This window comes from Ambystoma mexicanum, chromosome 7q (assembly GCF_040938575.1).
Source record: "Ambystoma mexicanum isolate Mex_15411 chromosome 7q, UKY_AmexF1_1, whole genome shotgun sequence".
Lineage (NCBI taxonomy): Eukaryota > Metazoa > Chordata > Amphibia > Caudata > Ambystomatidae > Ambystoma > Ambystoma mexicanum.
In genome coordinates this window covers 132,736,144-132,748,326 of record NC_090941.1, presented here as the reverse complement: position 1 = coordinate 132,748,326, position 12,183 = coordinate 132,736,144, and the positions used below count along the sequence as shown (strand labels likewise).

Below are 12,183 nucleotides of genomic sequence, written 5' to 3'. Positions count from 1 at the left end.
GCTATTGGACCCGAGAGCCGGCATTTGACTTGGTAGACCATCAACTGATCCAACAGGTCCTGGAAAAAGTCACAAACTGTTCAAAGGAAGCAGCCGCATGGTTGACATCCTTCCTGGCTGATAAGGAAGCCAAAATTCACTGGGGGGGGGGATAATTTCTCCATGGCAGTCCTCAAAAAGCATGCAGTACCGCAGGGGATGAATTTATACCCACTCCTTTTTAATCTGTATGTGAGATGCCTGTTTGAGGTACTGGAATGAGTCGGAGCGTTTTTTTTTTTTTTACAAATTACACCGACGATACCCAGTTAGTGGTTGAGTTGGACGGTGACTACACTAAGGATAGTACTAAAATGTTGATGCTGTATAACATCATCGAGAATTGGATGATGAGCAACTGGATGTGCCTTAACAGTAAGAAGACTGAGTTCATGATTTTTGGCACTCAACAAGCACAAGCTAAATTAGGGCCTGAATACAAGTCCTTTGTCATCAAAGAGACCTACATACAGCTGTTAGGGCAGGTAAAATCACTTGGACTTGTAAGGGACGCGTTATCTGCATAAAATCAGCTCCTATCAGCTCTGCCTACTCAGAGCAATCTGGCCATTCTTGAGCGAAAAAAAACACTGCAACTATTTCAAGAGCCATAATTCTGTCCCGTTTGGATTATGGCAACGCTCTTCTGCTTGGGGCTAGTAAGAACTGCCTGGAAAAATGCCAGGTCATAGAGAACAATGCCATAAGAATAATAAAAGGAAAGTCAAAGAGTGAACATATCTCAAAGGACAGGATAGCCTTGCACTGGCTCACGATTGAAGATCGGATTCATTTCAAATCCCTAACGTTGGTACACAAGTGTCTCTTTGGTGAGGCACCAAAATATCAAAGAAAATGATAATGCGATATCTCCTAAATCGTGCCCTGAGGTCAGAGGCATTGGGCAGGTTCAAAATGTCACCATATAAACGAGCAACAGGGCTGGGCAGAGCCTTCCCCACCCAGGCAGCAAGGGAATGGAATAATCTCCCTCTTGCTTTTAGTCTCGAGCCTAATCACGTGGCCTTCAGAAGGAGCCTAAAAACACACATCTTTAAGTAAATTGGGATCCATGAGTAGAGAGCACAGATATCAGTACAGATCGTTTTGTGTCTTTTTGTAGTAATCCAGTTTTATGTGATGCGCCCCGATGCCTGCGGGCTTTCGGCACTCTATAAGTACATTAAATAAATAAATAAATCTCAAAGAAGTCCTTTGGTACTTCAGGGTGGGGAATAACAAATCTTAATCCGGTGGTGAAACAACAATTCCACTTGCAATTACGGTAGTTCATGTTGCCAATATTATCAGTGCTAATACTGCCAGAATCATAATGCGGCCCCTCGCAGGAGTACTCAATGATGCCTTTGTAAGAAGGTGTATTTTGAAATAGGGCCAACTGGGGTATATGCGAACGAGCACTTCACAATACCAACAACTACCCGGTTGTGTTGAAAGTGTTTTCTTTTGTACAGCTTGATAGGCTGTCTGTCTAACTGTGGACATATAACATGTACTTTTCCATGCAAACGATAAAGACCATGGATTGTGGTGTTTCACACTTTAGAATCTAATAGAGTAAATGAATATGATGCATATTCATATTTTCCTTAATTCTTCAGTACTTTCCTCCTGTAATAGCAAGAGTTTTTTTTATTAATTTCTTTACTGAATATTAGTTTACATGCATAAGTCACTAAATGATTGTGCTTTTTCTCGTGCTCCGAATAGGGCGTTGAACGACATTATGAATAATGCGTGCCGGGATACTAAGGTATTTGGAAACTATCCCTCATAAATGTAACATATTCGATGTGAAAACATGAATGGGCTCCCATGAACCGTCCTCTTGCATGTTACAAGGGAAGCCTTTCCCGAATGGTGAAAAGCAGCAGGTTTGAGTGGCCTGCATTTGCTCTCAGGTGTGGCCTGCATCGTTGTAAACCATTCACCTCTTTCTATTTGTTCATGCAGATGTTCTTCCAGGGTCTCTGCAGAAGAGATGCGCCTATTGATATGAGTGCCAGGCTACTGCTTTCATTACCACTGTCATATTCTTAATAGTGACTTCGGTTCCATGTTAAGTGATGGCGGTAAAGGCGGTCCATGCATGTGGTGTGGAAGTGGACATGGAACAATATTTGAAAAAGTGGAGAGAAGTAGTTCATAAAGTTGCAGGTTTGGGAGGGTGAAACTGGGAGGAAAACACAAAGGAGAGCATGTTCCAATGAGCCGTAACGTAAATGGAAGGCGTACAAGCCTTGAGTAAGGTGTAAACCCTTATCATTCACGCCGCGGCTCTTTTTCAAACATTTGTATGGCAGAGAGGAGGGATGGAATACAACTTGCATTTATGCCGCCTCGCATCCTCTCTGCCATACAAATGCGACACAAATGCTGGAGATCCCTATGGAGTCTGCGTGCTTTAATCACTAGCATAATGGCAGCAGACACCAGGGGAATCCATTGCACACGTTGCATGCCATGCTCGCATGGCAGACAGTGTGTACAATTACAATGAAACGTTGCCTGACATGCTTGCATGCATGGTAAGCAGTGTGCACAATGAAAATGAAACGCTGCCTGTGAACGCTGTTTGCAAGCGGCACTCACACGTAAAAGTCAACGCTGCCTGGTATGCGCGCATGCCAGGCAGCGTTTACTCGCTTTGCATGCAGAGTGCAAAAATGCAGCACAAAAGACGGCCTACGCAACATCTAACCCTGCACTTCTGCACTCTGCCATGCAAATGATGAGCCGCCCCACGTTAAAGCACACCCTGGATGCATACATGTTTCAGGGATTCTGTAGACAGGCAGAGACAGTCTTTCTCCAATATTGTGGCAGCAACTACTGGACAGCTGGAATGACATCAGTGGTCGGGAAAATACTTGAAATATTAATAAGAAATAAATAGTCCAACGCTGTGCTAGCAGGATCCCCCATACGATGATATCACAACACATACATCGCACCAGATACATCTAGTTGGTTTGAGTTCTTGAGTCGACCAGCCTTAGAATGGGAGGCAGATTGGAAGCGTGAGCTAAGTGACGGGGGTTCGGGGCATGGAGGTTCCTGTAAGGGGGGAAAAGACACATTCTAGTTTGTATTATATTGAAGCAGTTCAAACGGTTGGCACGGTGGAGGGATCTTTAAACTGAACTGGTGGTTTAGGGGTTAGCAGAAGAGGTTTGTTTATTTGAAGTGAAAAGCCATTCACTTAGCGCATCAAAAGCCTGAAATGCTATTCACAGGGTCCATGACACCCTTCTTGGCTTCCATACTAAGGTCTCATTCGAAGGCCAGTAGCATGCTCTGCAGCACGGTCAATGCTGTTTGGTTGTTTATTAGACATACATACCACCTGTTCTTAAGCCGCTGCACTAACATCCAATGGATGCCAGGACCAGATGTAAAGTGCTTGCTTAACCCAGAAAGCCATTCACCCCTGCACTCGATCCTACCTGGCTACCATTCTCCCAATCTTGGGGGTAGAGGGGTGGTGGAGAGGGGGCCAGCTAGGCTTAAGGTGGGTACATCAGCTCAGTGTGCAAGTTCCTGGAAACCACAGATCCTTGAGATGTAAGAGATCTCTCGGGAGGATAGCACAGGGGCAACGTGGGATCTCTCGGGACGATAGCACAGGGGCAACGTGCTCGCCTTGGAAGCGGTAGAAGTTTGATCCCCCGGACTTCGCTTAGAAATCTCTGGGTATTCTAAATAACCTATCATAATCTTCCTTAGCCCGAGCTAGGCCTTCTGGGAAGGCACGTCCCATCTTGTGTGCCTAACTCCAGATTTTGGCCCCTTTTGGTGGTAATGAAAAGTAAGGCTTCCAGTCACAGGTCTTTTTGTTTGATTACCTGCCTGGGATTGTATCTTCACTAGCCTCCTATGACATTATAGGATACTTGGTATTGAATTCTCAGTCCACTTGTTTGTTTTATTTGTTGTAACTCAGGACATGCTGTGCATTTGAGGTCAGCCTTCCCGTGTGCCATTTTAAGGCAAGTGTTCTTCATGCATTGCTACTGCCATCGCTATGGCACGGCTTGCGCCACTCAAAGGCAACATCGGCCTGCACCCTGCATTTTTCTCAATCACAGTCCCCCTGTCTCTGTTTTTTGATTTTTGCCTCCCCTTCTTCCGCTCTGCCTCGCTGGGCCAACGAGGCTGCCCATTGAAGGGCCTGCTATGCCTAACTACGCAGGGGAACTCCCCCCGCTTCCCCTTCGCCCATCTTTGTCCTTTCTTTTCAAGTGGTACAGCTCAATGTTTCCCTGTATATTTTTTCAGTGGAGACAGCCGGATATCCCTGTTTTTTATGGGACCACAACTGCTTTTGCTGTTAGCCAAGACCTCCTTCTCCCTGCTCACCACTCGTTTCAGCCCTTGCATGTAAGCGAGAAGGTGCGCGGTGATAACCGAGCCGCGCCAGCTTGACCCGTTTCCATGTGTGTGCTCGGTTCACACTATAAGAATTGGTTAAATGAAACAGTTTATATATCTAAAATGGGGCTGCTGGTTTGCAAATCTCACTGATTGGTTAATTATCAATAAGTGTATCGCAGTGACACATATCAGGGGTAAATCACTGATTTAAAGGCGCCCCTTCCAGACAGAAACATATTTGGGGAAACTGTAAATCCGTGAAAGAGAATGAATTCATATTTATTGGTATGTTAGTCATCCTATGTCCTTGAGCAAACAAGGGAGGACTCAGACTGAAATGTCTATCATTAAGATGGATCCTCAATCTTGTCTTCAAATGCCCTTGGAGCTGACGTGCTACTCCCGAAGGAGTCCACTGCCTGAGCCTGAATATGGCCTTCGCTTAATTTATATGCGTTCATATATTGATCACTCTGAACTCCATATATGTGTTCATCAGGTACACTAGGGAGAGGCGCACCATTTATTTTTCCTAAAATGTAGACAACAGTTAGCAAAGTTATTGAATATCTTCGATCTAAAATACGGAGCGCAAATGCAGTTTGGGGGAGCACTGACACTAATTCAGTTGTGCATGTGCAAACGCTGTCTGTGAACCAGCAAAACGGATTTTCGCTCCACAGTTTTTCGATAATCTGGCCAGACACGTTTGCTGATATCATGGCCTCGTGAAATGATCAAACACAAGATTGAAAATACTGAAAGGCCAGGGTCCCTGGGGCACATGGTCGACTGACTAATCACAACATGTGGCTTAGAGATGCCTTATAAGTCCCTCTGTGAAACCATGGGATTCATTGAGCATCTTAGCAACAAACACTGGCAGTAGACTTGGCTCTACTTCCTAGTTGCAATAATCATTTTCTCTGTGTTTGCTGGGGTTGCAATGGTAAAAAGCAATAGAGGGAAAACTATGAATTAATCATAACAACTGGCATTTGTTCTGGATACCCTTCCTTTCCATCTTTTTTTAAACCACTGTGTTCCAGGCAGACAGGGAAGCACAATATGCAAATCAGCCACAATTTCACATAAAAGGAGCACTTCAGCCTGAACTGCTAGATCACATCTTGTCTACATGGGCCCAAACCATCACTCAACATGTTTCTGGATCATTCGGTATAATCAATGAGATCAGTTTTTTTATTTTTTATTTTTTATCTTTTTATTTTATAACATTTTTGTAACACCCAAAGCCAAGAGTATCACAGAGTTTGGTACAGTAGCAGAGACATAAAGACAGAGGCCCTCATTACAAGCTGGGCGCAAAGGGATACCGGGCACCGGTAATGACACTGGTGCCGGTAATCCCTTTGCACTCTATTCTGAGGTCCCTTTGCGGGTCCTTCCATACCACCTGGTTTTAGAAGGCGTTAAAGACGGGACCCGCAAAGAGATAACGGGGTCAATAACGGTACCGTAATTTACGGTACCGTTATTGCCACCTTCCCCCTTCCCATTGAGCCCTATGGGGGCTTGAATGGGAATGGGGAATGGCTTTTCAAATGGGCACTTACCAGTCCCGCAATGGTTGGAATAGACCGGTAAGTCCCCATACCACCAAGTCGGTGGCGGTATTGGTGCTATTCATGGCACTAATAGCGCCATGACTAGCACCAACCTCGGAATGAGGCCCAGAGAGTAGACAACAGAGACAGGCATTAATAGTAGGAATTATTCATACTTATCAAACAGCCATGTTTTTAGGAGTTATTTGAAAACACTGTGTGTTCATTTCTGAGAGCGGGTGGGAGCGAGTTCCAGAGGGAGGGAGAAGCAACACAAAAACTGGCACCTCCAGCTCTTTTGTTTTTGAAGCTTGGGGTGACCAGCAAGATGCTAGAGTTGGATCTTAGAGCACGCACTGAGAGGTTTTGTGTGATTCAGTCATTGAGGTGTGATGCAGAGAGTCACTTCCTTGTAGATACACCTGTGAGCAATAGACAAACTTTTGAAGATGACACATGCTTTGATAGGAAACCAGTGGGCTTCGCGTCTGGATGCTGAGATGTGGTCAGATCGTTTTAATCCCAGCGCGGTGCGCATCGCTTTGTTTTGCAACAATTGCAATTTGTTCAAGAGGGAGGCAGAGGTACCCATCAGGAGCATGTTACAATAGCAATTTTTTCTGAGGATACTGGTTTGCCTGATCCTGAGGGAACCTATTAGGTGACTGGGGGCATGACAGAAGGGAGTCCATGAGTGTTGGCTTCCGTGCCTTATCTGCTAAGTTGCGGGTGTTGCGCACTCGTATAAGCTTCTGCGCAGGTGTGTGGGTATATTTTCGGCAAGATCCACTGGAAAAAACTCATTTAAATCTACTTCGAAGGAAAATGCTGCGGCAAAATCGCCCATTCCTGCTTTTCATTTGTTACTCGTTTTTTGTTCCATACCCAGGGTTCTAAGTAAGGGGTTTTAGGTTCTCATTACTAGAGACATGCTGTCTTCCAAGGGGAAGCCACGTACGCCTCCTTATCAGTAAAACTCGGACAGGACGTCCATTACTATAACTGAAAACAGGCCCAACTTTATTCATGTGTTTGATGAAACTGTGTCAGCAAAGTAATTTCAACAACTGGACAGGAGAGGAAGTTTAACTTTACGATAACCACTGGGTAGGATAGGAGGTATGCCGCTATCCAAATTCCACAGGAACCGCACAGGGATTTCTTGTCAGTGTCCACCACAGCCCGACTCCATAGAGCATTTGCCATTGGGCAGTGTTCACCACCGGCTTGTAACCATAGTTACTGCCTGGCTGTATTTTACCACAAGTTGGCCACTATGTGCTGCTCCATTTGTTAAACCGGGCCCAGGTATCTTGATATACGATATGATAGGTTATTTATAACACGCTTAATACCCACAGGTGTCTAATCGCGGACCTGGGGTTCGAACCTGTGTTGCTCTGTGTTGTCTTGCTTCCAAGGTGAGCACGTTGCCCCTGAGCTATCCTCCCGACATATCTAATATGTTTATGTTCCAGAAAATATGCTTCCGTGCTGCATCTTCACCCCTTTTATTTTAGTTGGTTGTTCCATGAGCTGCATGTCAGTTACATTTGGTTGTGATTGGCAACAATAGTTTGAATCCCTAAATGTGTCACTTTTTGTGCATGCTGTTCCACATTCGCCATGTCATTGTTTTTTTTACAAATTCTTATCAATGTCTGCCTTACGTACTTATCTTCCAGGTCGCCCTAGATCTGGGTCTCTGAGGTACTGCTGAGGCTTTTTAGATTCATATGCTGGACTGGGGCTTCAGGGCTTAGCCAGAAACATCCCCTTTCTCCTCACTTTTGTGCACCACAGAGTTTTGTCTTCATCGCAATTATATTAAGCCCACACTTGTGGACCTTGGGAGTTCCGCTGTCCATATAAAATATCTGAAATATGTTTAGAAGTTCAGCGCTACCTCAAAGTGTCATCGACTAGTGTTAGTGAACATTTCAGGACCTCACTGGACACTAGTTGCCAGCCTGGACAACAGAATGTAGTGGTATCTGTTGTCAAAATGTGATATTCTACAATATATAATATAATTATTCTTTTATAACGCGCTTAATGCCAGTGAGGTTGCGGGATCGAGATTGAAACCTGTGTTGCGCGGTCTTGTTTCCAAGGCAAACGCGTTGCCGCTGAGCTATCCTGCCTTGCCAGATTAATATTTGATTTGCCATGTGACTTTACTGTGATTTATGATTGACTTTTGCTCAAATCTCTCTGCACATCTGTCAGTCATCCCGTTTGTGATTCTGTTTATTTCTCATTCGGGATGCACCATTTCCCGCCAAATACGTGAACAAGGCGGGAACGAGAAGATTGGCTGATTGTCCTACCATCCTAAGAAGAACAAAGAGTACTGTAACACTACTAATTAAAAAAAATGAAGACTCTGTGCAGTAGTACTGAGCATGTGCCACCTACGCAGCCATGTGCGAATGATGCGGCATGATCAGCACCGCTGCATTTTTGGAAAAGCATAATTTATTCACATTTTTCCCGCCTGAGGTGCTATGCTTTGAATGGTGTGATCACAGATCCCTTATAAGAGAACCAAAGGCACATGGAGGGGACTCATGCTAATGTGACAGTGTTGCAAGCCGTTCACGCCTTGCAACGGATCTTAATATGGAATGGTACCTCCCAGCAGTTTAATGATGGCGATGCGGGGCCAGGTTATAGAAAGTGTGCACCGGTGCAAGTGCAATATTGCTTGGTAATAGCACACTGGGGCAATAACTGCTCAAAAGTGCAAAACACGTCTACGTTCAATGCATTTCTGCCTAAGGGCAATGTTTGGCCTAGAGCTAATATCTTTCTGTATTAGCACTAGGGCAAATATTGCTTAATGCGCAATGAAATAATAGTTTTTGCACCAAGGCAATGTTTTCCCTAGTAGTTATGCGGTTCAAAATTGCAATTGCACAGGTGCAAAGCTTCTGTTATCTGGACTCTGCGGTTCACTATTTTTCTAAGACTTTTTAATAACGGTTTAAATAAAAATCCACAATAGGTTTTCCAATCGGTTGCGAGTTGGTTAAAGTGCACTTGTTTAAGAAAACTTATTGCATCCCACGCTGGGGAAAATTAGATTCCATTTAGAAAACAAGGCCCACAAGCGTGAACCTCTGTTCCCTAATTCTACTTTATTGTGTAGTAAAATTTGAGCCACATTGTGCATGTTAATGCATATTGGTTCAAATATTGGTCGAAACTACAAGCTGCACGGTCACTAACCCAGCGAACTGGCCCACAAAATGGGCTCACACAATGCAGTTGGGCCAGCCCTTCGGTCGTGTGCCTATTGCCTCAGCTGGCCAGCCCAAGCCAGTTGCTACAGCAGGAGGCACCCAGCTCTCCTATTGTTATCATGGCGGTGACATAGTCACTGCAGCCACACTAGTAGTAATCAGAGGCATGTCTCCTTACCTTGGCTGACACCTGAAGGCTGCTTTCTTGCATGTTCATAATGGCCTCCGAAATCTTGACGTCAATCGGATCCATGACGGCCTCGATGTTGAACGGGCCCTCCAGCCTCTCTGCTACCAGGAGCATGGCATCTGTCACGACACAAAGGAGATAAGGGTTAAATAAGTGACAGTGGCATATCCACAGTGACGCATCGAGATCATAGTTATTATTATTATGCTTGCTATTATAATTATTACTCTGAATATTATCTGTATTAGTATATGTGACTGCATTAATCATATAAAAGCCTGTAAATATTTTTTACAGGCTCGTTGTGACATCATTATTGACCCATAATAAGAAAATAACATCACTACTGCTCTGCAGTCAGTGTCATTTATTTTCCATTTCATTTATTGTGATTTATATCACGCTTTCGCCAAAGCGCCATTACAACTAGTAAAATAACAACGGTACAATTATAAATGCACAATGAGATGAGTAGGTCAAGTGGAAGTAGAATAGGATAGGATATACTTTTTGAGCCTAGTATGGACGAGAGAATAAGTAGAAGAAAAACGAATTAGAAGCAGAAGGGAATTCCAATAAAAGGGTGCCAAAAGAGAAAAAAGAGCGGAAACGCGACGAGGCACAGGGGCGCTTGGGGACAACCAGCCGATAAGTGTATTCAGAGCGAAGAGATCTGGCTGGAACGCAGAAAGAGATAAGAGAAGCAAGGCAAGGAGGACCAAGACCATGAAGACATTTGAAAACGGAAGGAAGTGAAAGAGAATACGACACTGGAAGGAGAGGATAGCAGCAGACGAGCGAGCAGCAGAAATAGAGAAGCAAAAAGATAGTTTGAAAAGAAAACAAATAGCAGAATTATAGATAGAGCAAAGAGGAGTAGCCGGCAATCCAATCACCAAAGAACAATAAAAAAAATAAGGGTGAAAATAAGAAGCTTGGTGGCCTGAAAAGACAAAAAAGGGCAAGCGTGATGAAGATTATAAAGGATAAAGCAACAATTGTGGGCAATGAGGGAAATGTGGAAAGAGTACGTTGATAGAGGAATCAAACAGAACTCCAAGATTACGAGCTGAGGTTGAAAAGGGAAGCTGGGTAGGAGGAAAGAGAAGAGAGGATGGGGATGAGAGGGTAGATGGGGCCAAAAAGGGAAAATAAAGAACTTCAGTTTTGGAGGAATTCAAATGAAGAAAGTGAGAAGCTATCCGAGCTTGGACAGCACAAAGACAAGCGGAAACATTGGAATAGAAAGCATCATTTAACTCAGAAAAAGAGAAAAAGATTTGAGAATCATCCGCATAGAAGCGACAGGACAGATTGTCCGAAGAGATGAGTAAAGAGAGAGAAATAGTGTAGAAAGAGAAGGGAAGAGGGCCACGAACCGACCCCTGAGGGGCATATAAAGAAGAGTCTGGGGTGGAGAGAACTGATCCAGCCAGGAAACAGAATAGGTACAGCCAGAGAGATAGGATCTAAACCAAGTGACAGGAGAACCCATAACACCCAGAGATGAGAGTGTAGATAGCAGATTGGGATGATCAACCATGTCAAATGCAGCAGAAAGATCTAGTAGAATAAGCATAGAGGAGAGTTTATAATGCAGAGCAGTGAGCAGAGAGTCCGAGACATGCAACAGAGCAGTCTCGGTAGAGTGACCAGGCCTAAACCCAGATTGTAGTGGAGGAAGGAGAGAATGAAGATGAAGAAAGGTCGACATTTGGGAATAGACAACTCTCTCTAAGAGTTTAGAAAGTAAAGGTAGTCACGAGATTGGGCGGAAGTTAGCAGATACAGATGGATACAAAGATGATTTTTTTAGAATAGGAATTATAGTAGCATTTTTAAAAAGTGTGGGAAAAAGCAAAAAAGAGAAAGAGCGATTAAAAAGAGTAGTAAGGTAAGTAAGACCATTAGGATAGACTAATGGAATATGTAAAGAAGGAATAGAATCAGAAGGAGAAGTAGTTGGATGAGCACGAAAGAGGAACTAAACATTATGAATATCTGTGAGAGGAGAGAAGGCAGCAAAGGAAGGGTTGGAGACCGAAGGTAATGGAGGGGCAGGGACTGGAGGCAAGAGGGAAAAGGACACACACAGATTAGAGACTGTAGTAGTGAAACAGTGAGCAAGATCAGAAGCAGAAAGAGACAACGAAAGAGAGGGCTTGGTTGGATGAGGAGAAACAATGGAATGAGGAAGCTGATAGCCTCAACGAGGATGCTTAGAAAGGGAAAAAGTCAAGGAGGAGAAATATTGTTTTTTGCTAGATAGAAGAGTATCATACGAAGAGTGGGCAGAAGACAGAAGATCAAGGTCATGAAGAGCTGGAGATTGTTTCCACTAGCGCTCAAGTTTCTGAAGAGAATTGCGAAGAACAAGACGAGCAGGGTAAGCCATGGGCAAGGGGGTTTGCAGGAAGGAGTGAAAGGATGAGAAGGGTAAAGAAAATCCAGAGTGGATGTAAGAGTAGTTTGTTGATCGTCCAAAGCGGCATCAACGGTCAGAGTAGCAAAAGAATGAATAGGAGGAAGAGAAGATGTCAGAGTAGAAGTAAAAGAGGAAGACTCGAAACAGCAGAGATCACAACGCGAAAATGATTATTTTGAAGGAGGCATAGGCGGTAGGGGAAAAAGGTGACTAGAAAAGGACAACAAAAAGTGATCTGAGGAATGTACAGGATAAGAAGAAACCAAAACACTATAAGGAACAGAAGAAAATATAAGAATGAGAGAAGAACCAGAGGAATAT

The 12,183-nt window shown here is 44.0% G+C and overlaps 1 protein-coding gene across 2 annotated transcripts in view; it reads right to left on the bottom strand.

Moving 5' to 3' along the window:
• Positions 1-12,183, bottom strand: part of GPC6 (glypican 6) — a 3,633,782-nt gene that overhangs the window by 431,503 nt on the left and 3,190,096 nt on the right. For both annotated transcript variants that reach the window (XM_069639953.1, XM_069639952.1), the window contains exon 5: positions 9,426-9,556. In XM_069639953.1, the coding sequence (XP_069496054.1) occupies positions 9,426-9,556 (131 nt within the window). The remainder of the gene's footprint in view (positions 1-9,425; positions 9,557-12,183) is intronic.